This window comes from Lontra canadensis, unplaced genomic scaffold (assembly GCF_010015895.1).
Source record: "Lontra canadensis isolate GAN:19392208 unplaced genomic scaffold, GSC_riverotter_1.0 scaffold54, whole genome shotgun sequence".
In the NCBI taxonomy this organism is placed as follows: Eukaryota; Metazoa; Chordata; class Mammalia; order Carnivora; family Mustelidae; genus Lontra; species Lontra canadensis.
In genome coordinates this window covers 4,706,485-4,725,137 of record NW_022631048.1, presented here as the reverse complement: position 1 = coordinate 4,725,137, position 18,653 = coordinate 4,706,485, and the positions used below count along the sequence as shown (strand labels likewise).

The 18,653-nt window shown below is 39.4% G+C and overlaps 1 protein-coding gene across 6 annotated transcripts in view; it reads right to left on the bottom strand.

Annotated features, from left to right (window-relative positions):
- The window catches only part of HECW1 (HECT, C2 and WW domain containing E3 ubiquitin protein ligase 1), a 460,030-nt gene that overhangs the window by 151,584 nt on the left and 289,793 nt on the right, over positions 1-18,653 (bottom strand). For all 6 annotated transcript variants that reach the window (XM_032874976.1, XM_032874979.1, XM_032874977.1 and 3 more), the window contains one exon: positions 4,905-4,980. In XM_032874976.1, coding sequence (XP_032730867.1) covers positions 4,905-4,980 — 76 coding nt within the window. The remainder of the gene's footprint in view (positions 1-4,904; positions 4,981-18,653) is intronic.

Below are 18,653 nucleotides of genomic sequence, written 5' to 3'. Positions count from 1 at the left end.
TTAGAGTATCATACAGAATATGTATACTGTCCTAAAAAGTCCTCCGTTCTCCACCTCTCCCATAATCCCCACCTCCACCCTCAGGCAACCACTGATTTCCAGTTTTGCCCTTCCCATAATGTCACATCATTGGAATCATATAGTATGTAGCCTTTCCAGAATGACTGTTTTTCACTTAGTAATATGCATTTAAGGTTCCCTCATGTCTTTTTCTGGTCTGACAGCTCATTTCCTTTTAGCAACGAACATCAATCCATTGTCTGGATGTACTACAGTTTATTCTCCATTCACCCACTGAAGGACATCTGAGTTGCTTCCACGTTTTGGAAATTACAAAAAAAGTTTCTATAAACATCTGTGGGCAGGTTTTGTACTGAGTTAACTTTTTAATTCCTTTGGGTAAATACCAAGGAATGCAATCACTGGGTCCTATGGTAAGAATATGTTTAGTTTTGTAACAAATCACCAAACTGTCTTTGAACGTGGCTGTACCACTTGCATTCCCACCAGCAACCACTGAGAGTTCTCACTGTTCTACATTCTTGTCAGCATTTGGTGTTGTCAGCGTTCTGGATGTTGGCCATTCTAATAGGTATGTGGTGGTATCTCATTGTTGTCTTTATTTGCATTTCCCCAGTGACATACGATATGGAGCATATTTTCACATGATTTTTTGTCATCTGTATGAGATGTCTGCCACGATCTTTGGCCCATTTTTTAAAGTGAGTCGTATGTTTTCATATTGAGTTTCAAGAGTTCTTTGTATAATGGATAATGCTCCTTTTAACAGATGAGTATTTTGTCAATATTTTTGCCCAGTGTGGCTTGTCTTCTTATTCTCGACATTGTCTTTTGTGGGGTAGAAGTTTTTAATTCTAATAAACTTCATCCTTTACCAATTATTTCTTTCATGCACCACATCTTCAATGTTGTAGCTAAAAAGCAAGTCATTGTCATACCCAACATCATGGAGATTTTCTCCTGTTACCTTCAAGGAGTTTTATAGTTTTGCATTTTACACTTAAGTCTGATCCATTTTTGAGTTATTTGTAAAAACTGAGGTATACTTGACATATAAAATTGTATTGGTTTCAGGTGTACAACATAATGGTTCATGAATTTGTATTATATTTGTATGAATGCAAAATGATTACCAAATAAGTCTATTTAACAGTCGTCACCACACATCGTTATATAACTTTTTCTTCTGATAAAAACGTTTAAGATCTATTCTCTTAGCAACTTTCAAATACACAATACAGTATTATTAACTTTAGTCACTATACTGTACATTACATTTACATCATTTATTTGTTTTATAACTGGAAGTTTGTATCTTTTGACCATCTTCACCCATTTTGCCTAACCCCAACCAATCTACGAGCTTGATTTTTTTTTGAGTCCATGTATAAGTGAGGTTATATGGTCTGTTTCTCTGTGTGACTTATTTCATTTAGTGTAATGCCCTCAAGTCCATCCATGTTGTCCAAATAGCAAGATTTCATTCTTTTTTTTAGCTGAATATCATTGTATTATGTATATATATGCCACAATTTCTTTATCCATTCATCCATCAGTGGACACTTAGGTTGCTTCTGTGTCGTGGTTATTATAAATAATGTCTCAATGAACATGGGGGTGCATATATCTTTTTGAGTTAGTGTTTCCATTTCTTTGGATAAACACCCAGAAGTGGAACTGCTGAACCCTATGGTAGTTCTATCTTTAACTTTTTGAGGAACCTCCATACTGGTTTTCATAGTGGCTGCACTAACTTACATCCCCACCAATAGTGCATGAAGGTTCCCTTCTCTACCACCTCACTAACACTTGTTTCCCCTTGTCTTTTTTTTTTATTTTATTTTATTTATTTATTTGATAGAGAGAGACACAGCGAGAGAGGGAACACAAGCAGGGGGAGTGGGAGAGGGAGAAGCAGGCTTCCCACTGAGCAGGATGTGGGGCTCACCCAGGACCCTGGGGTCATGACTCAAGCTGAAGGCAGACACTTAAGGACTGAGCCACCCAGGTGCCCCTCCCTTGTCTTTTGATACTAGTCATTCTAACATGTGTGAGAGGATATTTCATTGTGGTTTGATTTGCATTTCACTTACTGTAAGTGATACTGAGTATCCTTTTGTGTACTTGTTGGCCATCTATATGTCTTCTTTGATGAGATGTCTATTTGGATCTTCTGCACATTCTTAAGTCAAAACAAATTTTTTTCTGCTGAGTTGCATGAATTCTTTATATATTTTGGATATATAACCCCTTTATATATTTTGGATATTAACCCCTTTTCAGAAATACAATTTGCAATTATTTTCTCTTACTCCTTTCCATTTCGTTGACAGTTTCCTTTGTCGTGCAAAAGCTTTTTAGTTTGATGGAGTCCCATTTATTTATTTTTGCTTTTGTTGCCTTTGCTTTTGTCAAATCCCCCAAAATCACCAAGACTCAGGTCTATGCTTTCTTATAAAAGTTTTGTGATTTCAGGTCTTATGTTCAAGTCTTTAATATATTTTAAGTTATTGTTTTTGTATGGTGAAATATAGGGTCTTGTTTTATTCTTTTGCATGTGGCTGTCCTGTTTTCCCAGAATTGTTTATTGACTAGATTGTCTTTTTCTCATTGTATATTCTTGGCTCCTTGCTGTAAATTAAACGGCCATAAAAGAGTATGTTTACTTCTGGACTCTCTATCTGTTCCTTTGATCTATCTATGTGTCTTGTTTTTATGTTAATATCATACTGTTTTGATTGTTATAGTTTTGTAATATAGTTTGAAATTGGGAATGATTCCTCCAACTTGGCTCTTCTTTCCTCAGATTGCTTTGGTTATTTGGGGTCTTCTGTGGTTCCATACAAATTTCAGAATTCTTTGTTCTATTTCTGTGAAAAAAATGCCATTGGAATATTGATAGAGATTGCACTGAATTTATAGATTGCTGTGGGTAGTATCGACACTTTGACTATTAATTCTTCTCATCCATGAGCATGGACTATCTCCCCATTTATTTGCATTTTCTTCAATTTCTTTCATCAGTGTTTCTTGTTTTTGGTGTACAGGTCTGTCTTTCCTTAGTTACATTTATTCCTAGGTATTTCAGCCTTTCCGATGAAATTATAAATGGGATTATCTTCTTATTTTCTTTTTCTGAGAGTTCATCATTAGTACAGAAAGAGCAGATTTTTGTATTTTGATTTTGTGTCTTCCAACTTTATTGAATTTATTAGTTCTAACAGTTATTCAGTGGGTTAATTTTTGTGAAGGGTATAAATTCTGGATATAGAGTCTTTTTTTTTTTTTTTTTTTTTTACATGGAGATGTCCAGTAGTTCTAGCACCATCTGTTGAAAAGACTGTCTTTATTCCACTGTATTGCCATTGTTCCTCTGTTAATGATCAGTTGACTAAATATATATGGGTCTCTTTCTGGATCTCTATTCTGTTCTACCAATCTATCTGTCCTTTCACAATATGACACTAACTTGATTACCATAGCTGTAGTAAGTCTGAAGTTGAGTAAGTCAGTTCTCCAACTTTGATCTGCTCTTTCAATACTGTGTTGGTTTTCTGGGTCTTTGCATCTCTCTATAAATTTTAGAGTCATATATCAGTATCTACAAAATGACTTACTGGGGTTTTAATTGGGATTGCATTGATTCTATAGAAAAATTAAAATCTTGACAATACTGATTCTTTTAATCTATCAATATGGCATATCTCTCCATTCATTTAGTTCTTCAATTTCATTCATCAGAGTTTTATAGTCTTCCTCATACAGACTTTGTACAAATTTTGTTAGAGTTATATCTAAACATTTCGTTTTTTGTGGGTGCTAATAAAAGAAGGCATTTTGTGTTTAATTTCAAATTCCATTTGTTCATTGCTGGTATACAGGAAAGCAACTGACTTTTTGTTTATTAACCTTTATCCTGCAATCTTGCTATAATTATTTACCAGTGGCTCTTTAGGCACACATTTGCTTTACTGGGGCTCTCTTAGACATGAAAAAAATGCCAATTGACCGTCTATCTCCCAAGGACACTCACGTACTTAGTGTCTTTGTATTATATATATATATAGCTCTCTGACATTCATGGCCTGTGACATTTGTTGGTTGATAACAAACTAAGGTAACAGTTTTCTGTGTTCCATGGAGTCCTTGAGTTTCATGCCATTGTGTCTCCCCAAAGACCACTTAGAATGGAATTTAATATGTAGGGCTCTGAGCTTTGTATATCATTTTAGGCAGAGTAACTCAGTTTTTCTTTTAATTTTGAAATTATTCTGGATTTACAGAAGAGTTGCAGAGATGGTACAGATATTTTCAAGATATCTTTACCCAGTTTGCCCCACTATTAATATATTACAGAACTATAATGCATTATGAAAACTTAAAAATTAGATTACTCAACTAAATACTATTAATTAAGTTATATACTTTATTTGGATTTTCACTGACTTTTCCACAAATGTACTATTTTGAGCAGCTTGGTTTTTATCTGTTTTACCAAATGAGCTTCATGTGAGACTTCATTTAGACAGTCTGCTGGTTGCTTCTCTTCCTGGGTTTTCCCCTACCTCCACTTTATAAACTTTCAGATAATGCTAGTGATGATGGAGGCAAAGTGCAATGGCAGCTTTCATTCTTATCATCTCAAAGTGCTTTGGCATCTATTACTTACTGACTCTTCCGATATCCTTATGAGGTCAAGGAAAACTGAGCAGATATTTTTAATTTTTGTTTTAAATTAAATGTGGAATTAAACTAGCAGATGGGGAAACTGAGGCACACAGAGATGGAGTAACTTGTAGGTAAGAGTCAAATTGAAGTAGGTCACCTAACTGTTGGTTGACCTTTTTATTGTCTCCATAGGCCTTCAGGTGAGCAAAACATACCTGAGAGAGAAAAGCTGATCAGCCTCCGACTTCCTTGGCCTTGGACAGTCTCATCAGAGCCAATGCTTTTAAAAATCTGTAAGAAGGAAAATGGGAGACAAGCAAAACAAGCATTGGAATAGATACTCACACTGCAAAGCAAACATGCTTAATCATAGTTATTTCTCCAACTATAGTCTACAAAGACAGCAGTGTTGTGATTTTATTAGGCTACTATTGATTAAAACAAGCTTCTAGCAATCTTATGTCTTTCCCAGTAATAGAAGATCTGCTAGTGGGGAGGAGGGGTATTTTTCAGAGTAATGGAAATCAACAAACACAATTACTGTAATATTAGAGTCTCTTTGTAACTACTTATGTAAACAACATCTTTTCACATTCAAATTTGCAAAAACTATTTATTAAAGCAGACCCTAAGGCAACAGAATGATAGGTCAATAGATGTTTACTGCTGTAATTATAATGTGTTTCCATTTAGCAAAGTATGCTGTAAAACTGTGGTACCTCCATTTCTTCTGATCTGTATTATTATCTAGGGATTTCCAGGAAATTCTGTGTATTAGGGAAGAGCCTGAGCACAGCATTAAGAACTACTCTGAGGTCTCTCTTATTTAATCTGGGAAATTTCAGAAACATAATTGTTACATGGATTATCTGTAGTCTGGTAAGTATTTGCAAGTCAAGTTGCTAAAATGTTTTATTTTCCAGCATTGCTCAATATATATCTGCTAATATATTAATCAGAACAACTAAAGTCCTTGCTTCCATTTTCTCCTAGGAGAGTTCTACTCAGAAATGATCATGACTATTTATTCAAAGGCAGATTTACTATTTAAAGCACTGCATTTGCAGAAAATAATTTTTAAAGTCAGATTATGAAGCAAATTCATACAGTGTCCGCTTCTTTTTTTGTAAGGATTTTATTTATTTATTCAACAGAGAGAGAGAGAGAGAGCACAAGTAGGGGGAGAGGCAGAGGGAGAGGAAGAAGCAGGCTCCCTGCAGAGCAGGGGAAGCCCGATGTGGGACTCCATCCCAGGACTCCAAGATCATGACCTGAGCCGAAGGCAGTGGCTTAACCAACTGAGCCACCTGAGCCCAGGTGCCCAAGTGTCCACTTTTTAGAAGATAATCTGTCCTGAGAAAGGAGAAGATAGAAAACTTGAACTTGTCGACCTCTAGCTCAAAGTCTCTGTTGTAGGTTCTGGGGCTGTTTCTATTGCTTTTCAGTATCCTTGATGCTGTAAGAGTGTGACTGTATGTTACCATCAAGCTGCCTTTGTAGACTTAAGTGTAATGAATGGGCATCACTAGGGCTCACAGCTTTGGCCCAGGAGAGTACAAAGGGATTTCTAGAATCCTTCCTCACACTGAAGCTGGTGTCCCTGGTGAGCCTACGTGCTTGGCTTTAGCTAATGTGCAAATCTCCTCAGTATACCTGTTTTCAGACCCAAGTGCAAGGTGCATCTCAGGGCTCCTGGGCTGCTGGCAGAGGAAATCAATGTCAGTGGCATATGGAATGGATCTTGGCATCAAGTGAGATAAGAGATAGGTCTGTTACCTGAATCTCATTTGATAATAAACAATCAGAGGAAGACACGGCCTGGGATTTGTGGGCTGGGAATATGGGCTGGTCCCAAGGCATTATCTCCCCTCAATTTGGAAAGCCTGATTCTTTCTACTCTGTGTGTGGTCTTCAACATCGCCTGGCTGACACAGAGCCAGAGAAGTCAACAAACAGCTCAGACACTGTGTCCTCAGCCTTGACCCTTCTCCTAACTCTTGAAGTGGCCAATAACACCTAAGCATAAATCAAAATTCCTTAATGTAAATTTTTCTTCTTTGTCAGACCTATGTCCAGATGAAGGCCATAGGAGCTCTCAGTAGGCTGGCCACAACCCCTTACGCTGCTGTACGTGCCAGAGTAGGACAATGACAACTGTCTTCCTAATTCTAGTTTAAAGATGCCAACATCTACCTTATCTCCTCAGAATATAAGTTCACTGAAGACACAACAAAAACCATACTTTAATATAGACTTGTAGAATTATAAGTCTAAAGTGTGTGCATTCCAATTTTTAAAAAGTGGAGGATTAAACTACACATTTCATAACAGACTTATACAAGCTTAAACCTGCAATCATAGCAAAGGATAGTTTGAAGCATATATATCTTGTTTCTTCCTATTTAAATATTCCTCTGCTCATTATGCAGGATATTTACAAACTATTTCTTCATCTTTATGGTATCAAAAAAACAGGTCTGTAGACAAAGAGAGAAGTGTGTATTTTTCAGAGGCTACTAAGCTCACAGAGGAGACACATTTAAAACCCCACAGAAATCTACTTAGCTCATGGCTTTTTGTTAACATTATTTACAGTCATCTCGGCACCAGATTGACGATATGAATGTGGTGGCCAGCAGTAACCATGATTAACATTTTCCAGGAAGGAAAAATGTTTGCGTGTTTCAGGAAGGTTCTGCATCCCGACGTCTTGGTGGAGGTGAGTTCCAGGAGTGTGTTTGAGGTTAAAAGATCTGCTGCACATATAGACGCCCTACCATTTATGGTCTGTGAAAACGGTGTGAAGACTCAGCCAGAGAGTTCACCCTGGAACTACTTGAGTAAGGTGATGGAGGCAGGTGACGACTGCGCATCTTCTCGGGTCAATAGGTTCTCTTAGTTCCCTTTGCTCTTTCCCATGTGTGATGCCTCGCTGTTACCCTAACCACCCGGTGCTAGTCCAGAGGCCTCCTGTCAGATGCAGCCCTCGCCAGTTCATTGGTTGTTTTCCACAAAGACGTCTCCACAACAAGCCTCCTCGGCAACTGGCTTAACAGATTCACAGCCTAATCTGTTGGTGGTGTGCGGAAGATTCCCGAAGGCTATGGAGAAGGCCCCTGGGGTTGAGTGAAGGGCTTTGGGGTTAGTTCTGATGTATCTCTCCTACTCACATTCTCATTTTCTCTTTAGGTCTGTTGTCTGAAAGGCTCTAAGTATGAATCCACACCGTTACATGCTCCCAAAACACAATTGGGCAAAAAACAGAGTGGAGAGCAGGCCTTTTTACCCTGGCAGGGGAACTCTGCTTCAGCAGTGTGAAGGTGTGTAACTGTTCGCTGGAAACATGCGAGCCTCGAACACGTGGTCATATGAGTGTGTTAACCTATATCCTCCGTCCCCCAGTCTCTGAGAACACAGAGGTTTCTCAACGGGTGCCCGCTCCTTCCCAGAGGTAGGCAAGTGTGCCCTGGGGTAGGGTGAAGGGGGAAAACATCTGCTGTGGAGCACCCACTGTACTCAAAATTTGGGGTAAAACTAATTTAAAAACAAACATGAAGAGCATTAAAGTCGAATGCAAAATATGTGTGCATTTTGAGGTAAAAAAGGAGTCTTCAAAGAACTCTCTTGCACGGGAAAGGTGACTCTGAGTTGTTTCTGTAAATGTCCCGGACCTGGCTCTTCTTCCTCAGGTAAAAGCTGGAAAAGCTCCATGTAGCACACTGCCCACCCCCAGCATTTCCAACAGGGGTGTGGCCACAGTATGCTCAATTCTAATGCATTAACTCCATTTATATAGCCACAATTATTCTCAAATAATTGTAGATGACTCTTCCTCCTAAGATGCTGACAAGGTTTGTGTTCAGTTCCAGAACAATTCAAGCAACAATGATGCCAGAAGTTGAAATTCATGACTTCACTGAACCTTTATTTATTTATTTTTAAAGATTTTATTTATTTATTTGACAGAGATCACAAGTAGGCAGAGAGGCAGGCAGAGAGAGAGGAAGGGAAGCAGGCTCTGTGCTGAGCAGGGAGCCCGATGTGGGGCTCGATCCCAGGACCCTGAGATCATGGCCTGAGCCAAAGGCAGAGGTTTAAGCCACTGAGCCACCCAGGCACCCCTGAATCTTTATTTATTTACCTGACCCAGGTAACTCTCATTTTCCTATAAATGCAAAGTGCAGGGCTCCATGATTGTTAATATGAATTTAAAAATCGGGTGCCAGCTAACACAGCATTACCAATAATGAGCTATCCAAGCTGTGGCATATTAGCAGCCAAGAGCAGGGAATTATGGGTTCCATTTTAGATCAGAGATCATACAGTTCCCATACAGTTCCCATACAGTTCGATATATTTTGCCTCCATCTCATAGTTAATCTGATATGCCTCCAAGCTGCCTTGGAAAAAAACATAAAAAGAAATCAAACAAATCCAAGTTCCAAGTTTCCTTTCTACCTCCAAGTCTCTGAAATGTTCAATGTGCAAATAATAAACAAAGAAACACATTATAAATGTTTATAGAGCACTTTTAAGTACATTTGTCTTACTGAATCCTCATAATATGATTATGAGGTGGTTAGGCAACTCATTCCAAGTTCTCCAGCAGAAAGGTCTACAAGCCTAAAGTGCAAAGTCATCTTTAGGGGCATAAAAGAATGAAACACAAAATTCTAACAGTCAGCCCCATCCCAGGCCATTTCCCAACCCCAGGGACACCTGTGATGGAAGACTTACAAGGCCCATCCAAGGGGCAAGAGACAAGTAACAGGGATGAAGGCTGGTGACATGCCAAGCCCGGAGCCAGTACTTCTAGACATACTCTTAGAATGGTTTGCAAATTAAGCATCATTCACTCATCACTAGTTCACAAGTGTGAAAGCTGAGCTCAGAACAATTTGTTGGCTTCCCCAAATGCACCTGGGATGAATCCACCTCTGGTCCCTCTGCTTAAATAGAATGAGTTGCAGAACCTTCGACAGAGCCCTTCAGCCCTTTGAGGCCATTTCCTCAGACCCAGCCTGGCTGCTCAGCCCTTCAGCTCCTATTCTGTTATTTTGCTTGCTCCTCTCTGCCTTCTGATGCTGCTGTCACCAAGTCAGCTTCCAGAATCCCCACTGCTCCTACTTTATTGCCTTGAAGGCAAGGCATGGGCTTCCCAATCTCAGGGGTCTTCTGCTAATCACTTTGGGCAAAAAGAGAGGGGTTGGAAAATGAGGTATTCCTCCTAGTTTTCATTGCGTGAATTGAATAAAACGTGTAACTACTGGGGAATGATTTTCTAGCTCTGACTGCTTTGGGCAACACAGAACTGCAGACATTGGCACCGGGAGCAAATCTCCTTGGGGACATGGGGCTGCTGTGCCTGAGAGGCTAGGCATTTGGCTTTCTTAAATAAAGTGAGGAGACTGGGTACAGAGCAATGCTAGCTAGAAGTAAGCAAATCCTGGATGTTCCCTGATGATTTTTAGTTTTTCTAGCTATTTGTTTAAAAAATAGTTTCTTGTATAGGGTAGACCATTCTGAAAGTAGGCGTGTAACAAACTCTACCAAATTCTTTTTTTTTTTAAGATTTTATTTATTTATTTGAGAGAGAGACAGTGAGAGAGAGCATGAGCGAGGAGAAGGTCAGAAGGAGAAGCAGACTCCCCATGGAGCTGGGAGCCCGATGTGGGACTCGATCCCGGAACCCCGGGATCATGACCCGAGCCGAAGGCAGTCATCCAACCAACTGAGCCACCCAGGCGTCCCATACTCTACCAAATTCTAAGACATAGTTGAGTCATTCCCTTTGTTCCGGCGCTGAGGTCTCTGACTTTAGCATGCATCAGAATCACCCGCGGGGCTTCATAAAATATAGATTACCAGGCCCCATCCCCGAGAGTCTGATTTTGTAGGTTTGGGGAGGGCCCAAGAGTCTGTATTTCTACCAAGGTTCAGATGAGGCTAATGCTGCTGAGAGGACCACACTCGGAGAAGCATCAGTCTTAAGTGTCGATTTCTTTCAAACAGTAATAGAAAGATGCCTTAGATTTGTCTGTAGCCCTTATCTCCAACTGTCCTGATCCTATTTCCAAGCACCAGAAGCAGGTTCTGTAATGCCTTGGCCCATGGGGGCCCCATGTGCTGTGTTCAAGCCTGTACCAATTAGGGACGAAAAATCCAATTCTCTGCAGATCTCGCTTCCTTGTCCGGATGACTGTCACCTAGACAGTGAAGGCCTCAGTCTGTGAAGGGTCCTCCTCTCTACTCTCTGTGAGCTGATCACTGCGGCCTGCTTCCACCTGCAAAAGGCACTCTTTTGCACTCACTGAGCACAAGTGACACTGCAGGCTGTATGGTCTAGTGATGTGTTTTCTTTGGCTAATACAGTCATAGAGTTTTAAAAAATTAGTTTCCAACATATTTTTTTAAATTAAACTATTTAAAATGTGGGTTTCAGACTTTTCCAGAATATCCAGAGTAAGCAACTGAAGCTGAGAAGTGGCAGTAGCACACCTCTCCCAGGCCATCTCTCCAGAGCTGCCTTCATCAATCCTAAGACACCCATTGCTTTCCATGTTAATGCTGTGAAATCGGGGTATCGCTAATCATCAATGTGTCTTATAATTCTAATTGGGAAGCTTTTTCCAGCATGGTGGTATGAAAATCAATGATGCATCTTAATATCCATGGCATTTTAGATTCCATGAAATGTGATACCAACGTGGCTCCCTGGAAGCTTTTGGTGTGTATGTATGTATGTACATATGTGTGTGGTATGTATGTGTGCATGTGAGTATGCATGTACATGCACATGTATGGGCACACATACATGTATGGGGGCATGCACATACTGTGTACACATGTAATCATGTACACACGTGTGCATGTGTGTATGTACATGGGTGTGTGTGGGTATGTATGTATGTATTTTTTACTTTTTTCTGTTTCATTTAAAATAATTCAGGAGGTGAAACTTGCACAACATAAAACTGACCTTTTTAAAAAAAATATTTTTTTTATTTGACAGAGAGAGATCACAAGCAGGCAGAGAGGCAGACAGAGAGGGAGGGGGAGGGGGAAGCAGACTCCCCGCTGAGCAGAGAGCCCAATGTGGGGCTGGATCCCAGGACCCTGAAATCAAGACCTGAGCCCAAGGCAGAGGCTTAACCAACTTAGCCACCCAGGCACCCCTAAAATGGACCATTTTATTTTATTTTTTAATTTTTTATTTGACAGACAGAGATCACAAGTAGGCAGAGAGGCCAGCAGGGGTTGGGGGGGGAAGCAGGCTCCCTGCTGAGCAGAGAGCCCAATGTGGGACTCGATCCCAGGACCCTAGGATCATGACCTGAGCCAAAGGCAGAGGCTTTAACCCACTCAGCCACCCAGGCACCCCTAAAATTGACCATTTTAAATTGAACAATTCAGTAGCATTTAACACATTCACAATATTGTGTGACCACTGTTTTCTCTATATCTTAGACATTTTAACGACTCAGAGTAAAATCTTAAACCTTATGCCCACTGAGCAGTTTCTTTCCACTCTTCTCTCCTCCCCAGCCCCAGGAAACCTCTAATTTACTTTCTGTCTCTGTGGATTTACATATTTTAGATATTTCATATATATGGGTTCATACAATATATGGCCTTTTGTGACTAGATTCTTTCACTTAGTGTAATGTTTTTGAGGTTTGTACGAATCAGGGCTCTCCAGAAAAACAGAACCAACAGTGTGTGTGTGTGTGTACGCGCGTGCGTGTATACACACACATATAATAAGGAACTGGGTCACACATTTTTAGAGGCTTACAAGTCCTAACATCTGCAGTCAGCAAGCTGCAGACTCAGGAGAGCTGATGGTGTAAGTTCCAGTGTGAAAGTCAGCCGTCAAGACCCATGAAGGGCTGATGGTTCCGTCCGAGTCCTATGTCAGGGAAAACCTGATGTCTCAGCTAGAAGGCAGTCAGTCAGGCAGGAGGAATTCCCTTTCATTTAAGAGAAGGTTAGGATTATTTTCTATTTAGATCTTCAGTTCCTAGGATGAGGCCCACCAACATTAGGGAGGGCAATCTGCTTTACTCAGTCTATTAACATAAATGTTAAGCTCATCCGAAAGTACCCTCACAGGAAAACCCCAGAATAATTGACCAAATATCAGTGCACCCTGTGTCCCTGTCAAGTTGACACATAAAATTAACCATCAAAATGTTTCCCCGTGATTAATCCTCTTTATGGCTGAATAATCTATTGGATGTATATGCCAGTTTTTCTTGTTGTTGAAATCCTGTCAAATTATTTTTCCCCTAGCTTTGAGATATAATTGACATATAACGATGTTGTAAGTTTAAGTCATACAATGTGTTGGTTTGATACACTTATATACCACAGAATGATTATCACCACAGTTTTAGGTAACACCTCCATCATGTCATATAATTACCATTTCATTTTTGAGGTGAGGACATTTAAGATCTACTCTCCTAGTAACTTTCAAGTTCATAATGTAGTATTATTAACTATAATCACCATGATCGACATCAGATACCCAGAACATTATTCATGTTACGATTAAAAATTTGTATGCTTTGACAAAAATCTCCCCACCATGCCCCACCTCTCCACCCCTCTACTACTCTGTTTCCATAAATTTGGCTTTTTTTGGATTGCACATATAGGTGATACCATACAGTATCTGTCTTTCTCTGTCTGCATTATCTCACTTAGCACAATGCTCTCAAGATCCCTCCATGATGTTGCAAATGGCAGGATTTCTTTTTTTCTCATGGCTGAATAATATCATTCATATATCTATATGCCTATATCTATATTTATCTCACATTTTCTTTACCTATGCACTCATTGATGGACACTTAGGTTGTTTCCAGAGCTTGGCTACTGTGAATAATGCTGTAATGAACATGGCAACACAGATATCTCTTCAAGATTCTGTTTTCATATTTTTGGATAGACACCAGAAGTGAGATTGCTGGATTATATGGAAATTCTATTTTTAATTTTTTAAAGATTTATTTATTATTTATTTGTCAGAGAGAGAAAGAGGGAGGGTGGGAGAGCATGAATAGGGGGAGTGGCAGGCAGAAGGAGAAGCAGGCTCCCTGTTGAGCAAGGAGCCTGATGTGGGACTTGATCCCAGAACCCTGGCATCATGCATGACCTGAGCCAAAGGCAGATGCTTAACTGACTGAGCCACCCAGGTGTCCCTGTATTTAATTTTTTGAGGAACCCCATACTGTTTTCCAGAGTGGTTGCACCAATTTACAGTCCCACCAACAGTGCACAAGGATTCCTATTTCTCCACATCCTCACCAGCATTTATCTCTTATCTTTTTGATGATGGCCATTTTAATAGGTGTGAGGTGATAGTTCATTGTGGTTTTGATTTGCATTTCCCTAATGATGAGTGATGTTGAGCATCTTTTCATGTGTCTGCTGCCCATCTGTATGTCTTCTTTGGAAAAAATGTCTATTCAGGTCCTCTGCCCATCTTTAAATTGGTTTGTTTTTGGCTACTGAGGTCCATTAGTTCTTTATATATTTTGGATACTGGCACCTTATCAGATAACATGATTTTCAAGCACTTTCTCCCACTTTGTAGGTTGCCTTTTCATTTTGTTTTTTTTTTCTTTTGCTGTGCACAAGTTTTTTAGTTTGATGTCGTTCCACTTATTAATTTTTGCTTTATTGTTGATTTTGCTCTGTTGCCTGTACTTTTGGTGTCCTATCCAACATATCATTGCCAAGACAAGGTCAAGGAGCTTTTTCTGTATGTTTTCTCTGAGGAATTGTATGGATTCTGGTATTTCACTAAAGTTTTTAATCCATTTGAGTTAATTTTTGTGAATGGTAGGAGATATAGGTCTAATTCATTTTTTCTGCATGTGGTTTCCCCAATACCATTTATTGAAGAAATGATCCTTTCTACATTAAGGATTCGTGGCTTCCTTGTCAATATTAGTTGACTATATATATAAGGGTTTATGTCTGAGCTCTTGTTTCTTTTCCATCAGTCTACGTTTCTTTGTGTATGCCAGTGCCATCCTGTTTTGATTACTATAGCTTTGTAGTATAGTTCAAAATCAGGAAGTGTAGTATCTCCAGCTTTGTTCTTTCTTAGGATTTCTTTGATTATTTTGGGTCCTTTGTGGTTCCATACAAATTTTAGGATTTTTTTTTTCTATTTCTATGAAAAGTGCTATTGGAATTTGGATAAAGACTGCACTGTATCTATCCATTCCTTTGGGTAGTTATGGGTGTTTAATAGCATTAATTCTTCTGCTCCATGAACATGGAATATCTATTTTTTGTGTGTGTCTTCTTTAATTCCTCTCATCAAAGCCTCATACTTTTCAGTGCACACTTTTTACTTCTTTGGTTAAATGTATTTCTAAGTATTTGTTTTTGATGCTATTGTAAGTGGTAATTTTTTTTCCTTATTTCTTTGGCATTTTCTGATAGTATATAGAAACAACTGATGTACATATGTTAATTCTGTATCCTCCAACTTTACTGAATTCACTGAGTGATTAGTTCTAAGAGTTTTCTGGTGTGGTCTTCAAGATTTTCTATATATAAGATCATATTTTAAAAAAGACTGTATCATTGCAAACAAAAGACAACTTTACTTTTTCTTTTCCAATTAAGATGCATGTATTTCTTTTTCTTGCCTGATAACTTTGGCTAGGACTTCCAATACTATGTGAATGGGGACCCTTATCTTATTCTTGATCTTAAAGGAAAAGCTTTCAACCTTTCATGTTGGCCTTTCACTCTGGGCTTGTTATATACAGCGTTTATTACACTGAGGTATGTTCTGCCCAATTTTTTGTATTTTTTTTTTTTTTACCATGAAAGGATGTTGTATTTTATCAAATGCTTTTTCTGCATCTACTGACTTGATCACATGATTTTTATCTTTCATTCTATTAATGTTTATTTTACTTATTGATTTGCATATGTTGAACCATTCTTGCATCTGAAGGATAAATCCCACTTTGATCATACTGTATGATCCCTTTAGTGTACTGTTAAATTCTGTTTGCAAATATGTTGTTGAGGATTTTTGCATCTATATTCATCAAAGATATTGGTTTGCAGTTTTCTTTCTTATGGTGTCCTTATCTGGCTTTGGTTTTAGGGTATTACTGGCCTTGTAAAATGAGTTTGGGGGTGTTCCCTCCTCTTCATTTTTTTTTAAGTTTGAAGAGCACTGGTGTTAATTTTTCTTTAAATGTTTGATAGGAAAAACCAATGAAACCATCTGATCCTGGGATCTCCTGGAAAGTTTTTTATTACTGATTCAATCCCCTTACCTATTATTGATCTGTTTAGATTTCTATTTCTTCATGATTCAGTTTTGGTAGGTTGTATGTTTCTAGGAATTTCTCCATTTCTTCTAGGTTATCAAATTTGTTAGTGTATAAATATTCACAGTCATCACTTATTAGCCTCTGAATTTCTGAGGTATTAGAATGTCTCCTCTTTCACGTCTGATTTTATTATTTCAGTTTTCTTTCTTTTTTCTTAGCATAGTTAAAGGTCTGTGGATTTTGTTTATCTTTTCAAAAAAGTTAGTTCTTAGTTTTGTTAGTCTTTTCTATAGTTTTTTTGGTCTTTTTTCATTTATTTCTGCTGGGATTTTTGTTATTTTTTTTTTCTGCTAACTTTGGGCTTAGTTCTTTTTTTTCCTAGTTCCTTTAAAGTATAAATTTAGATTGTTTATTTGATTTTTTTTTCTTAATGTGGACATTTTTCACTATAAAAGTCCTTCTTAAAACTGCTTTTGCAGCATTCTACAGGTTTTGATATGTTGTATTTTCATTTTCATTTGTTTCAAGGTATTTTTAAATTTCTCTTTGATTTCTTCTTTGGCCCATTGGTTGTTTAAAAATGTGTTGTTTAATATATAAATATAGACATATAGATATAGATGGTAGATAGATGCTATAAATAGACCCCTTTGTAATTATATGATGACCTTTGTTTCTTATTACAGTTTTTGGCATACACAGTGATGAAGGTCAGCCATGGGGCTCAATGGTGGCATCTTGCATTTGCAACAGCTGCAGAGGCCTAGGCTGGCTCCTGGTGTGGTTTGCAGGCTCTGGTGGAAGGGGGTAGAGTGAGCTAAGACGGACTGTGATAGTTTGCACTGGCAGACACAAGTACTTATGGGGCAAAAGCTGGTAAAATCTGGAGGAGTTCTGCCACAGCTGAGCTGGCCATTAATTCCTTTTACAGTGGTGGAAGCTGCTGGGTTTGTCTATAGAGCAGGTCACCGTGAATCATGATCGTTCCTGCTGCATGCTATTGGTAGACCTTATTTTCCTTCCTTGTTCCTAGCTAGCTCTAAATAGCTCAGCTTAGCTGGTCTGGGTGTGGTGAAATCCAAGTGGGACCTTTGTGTTGTGCCCTAAAATACTGGGGACACTCACTCTGTCCTTCCTTTCCCAGAGAGGGGAACTCCTTCTATCTGCACTGAATCTATCCATTCCTTTGGGTAGTTATGGGTGTCACATCCCTGGGGGTGCTGAGCAGTGTCAGCCTGGGAAAGGAGATGACGATGCTGCCAAAGCTGTCTTCCTTCTATTCTTGTGTGATTATTCCTAGGATTTTTGTTCACTGCATTGCTGAAGTTTCTTATGTGAACTCCGCAGCTCCCCCAGAGCTGTTTCTGCTCATGGACAGCTAATTGTGGATGTTTGTGGGGTGACAGAAGCTACAATCTCCTATACCACCACCTTGATGACATCACTCCCACAGTTTGTTTCCTGCTCTCGTATTTCACCAAAAAATGTATGGAGGTTGTGATAAGCAGGTGTTCTATTGGGTGCTGACAGCTCAAACCAGAGTCTGTGCACCCCCTTCTCTGCTGGCTTCTCTTCAGTGTGTGGCCCAAGGCAAAACAATCAACTCTTCTGAGTCTCACGGTCCCTTTCTGCCAAACGGAGGCCAGAACGGAACCTCCTCTCAGGGTTCTCCTGAGACCTGAATGAGGTGCACATGAAACACTCAGCACAAAGGCTGGCACTGTAGAAGCTCTCAATGAGGCCGGTGTTGTTATTTATACTGTGACTTGTTTTTGAGCCTCTGGCTTTTTATTGTTAAGTATTATGTTAGCGGGTTATCTAGTATTCGATTCTTTACTCTTCAATGAAGAACATGAAGCATAAAGAGGTCAATCGAGGCATCTGCCTGGCTGGCTCTGAAAAAGAGACGTGACCACAAGGTAGTCTGAAAGCTGCCTCCAGGCCTTCTGTATGTCTGGGTCAGTTTTCTGCTCTGCCAGACTCTCTTATAAATCTACACCTCAGGTCAACAAATGCATTGTCTGCTATGCCACACTCATCTGAATTAATTTAATGTACTTGGAACCTTGTCCATATTTTTCTATCCTCAGTTTTCCAACAAATTCATGTTAAGCTGCTATTTTAATCATCTAGGCCTTCATGAAATAGAAAAATAGAAGCAACTGTGCAGTAAGCTTATGTTAGCTTCTATGCTCTTCAGTTGGCCCAGACAGTGGATGAGCACATCTTCCTTATTGTGGAGCTGATCTGAGGGACCATGGGTCTAGGATGAAGGGTCACAGGTTGAGATTAGGGGTTACAGAGCCACAGCAGGCAGGGAGGTGGTGGTGGGCAGAACTTCTGGAAAGGTTCCATCAGAAGACAGGGGAAGCCTGTAGGGAATTCTGAGCATCTCCCTGGTTACTTTGTGGTAAAGCTGGACTAAGGGCAAGTACTTGGCAGCTCATGGGGAAAGAAGGGTGGCAGCTCTGTTTCTTCAGAGACCACGTGCATTCCTGGGAGTGAACATCTACATAATGTGGGTAGTTAGGAATTCCAGTTGAGTTGGTTTGGCTTGTCTCTTTCCTCCCCCATCTTTAACCCCCAAAACTGGGAGGACTGAAGGGGCCCTTTTAAGCCTTATGGCAGGAAAGAAGGGTCCTAAGAATTTTC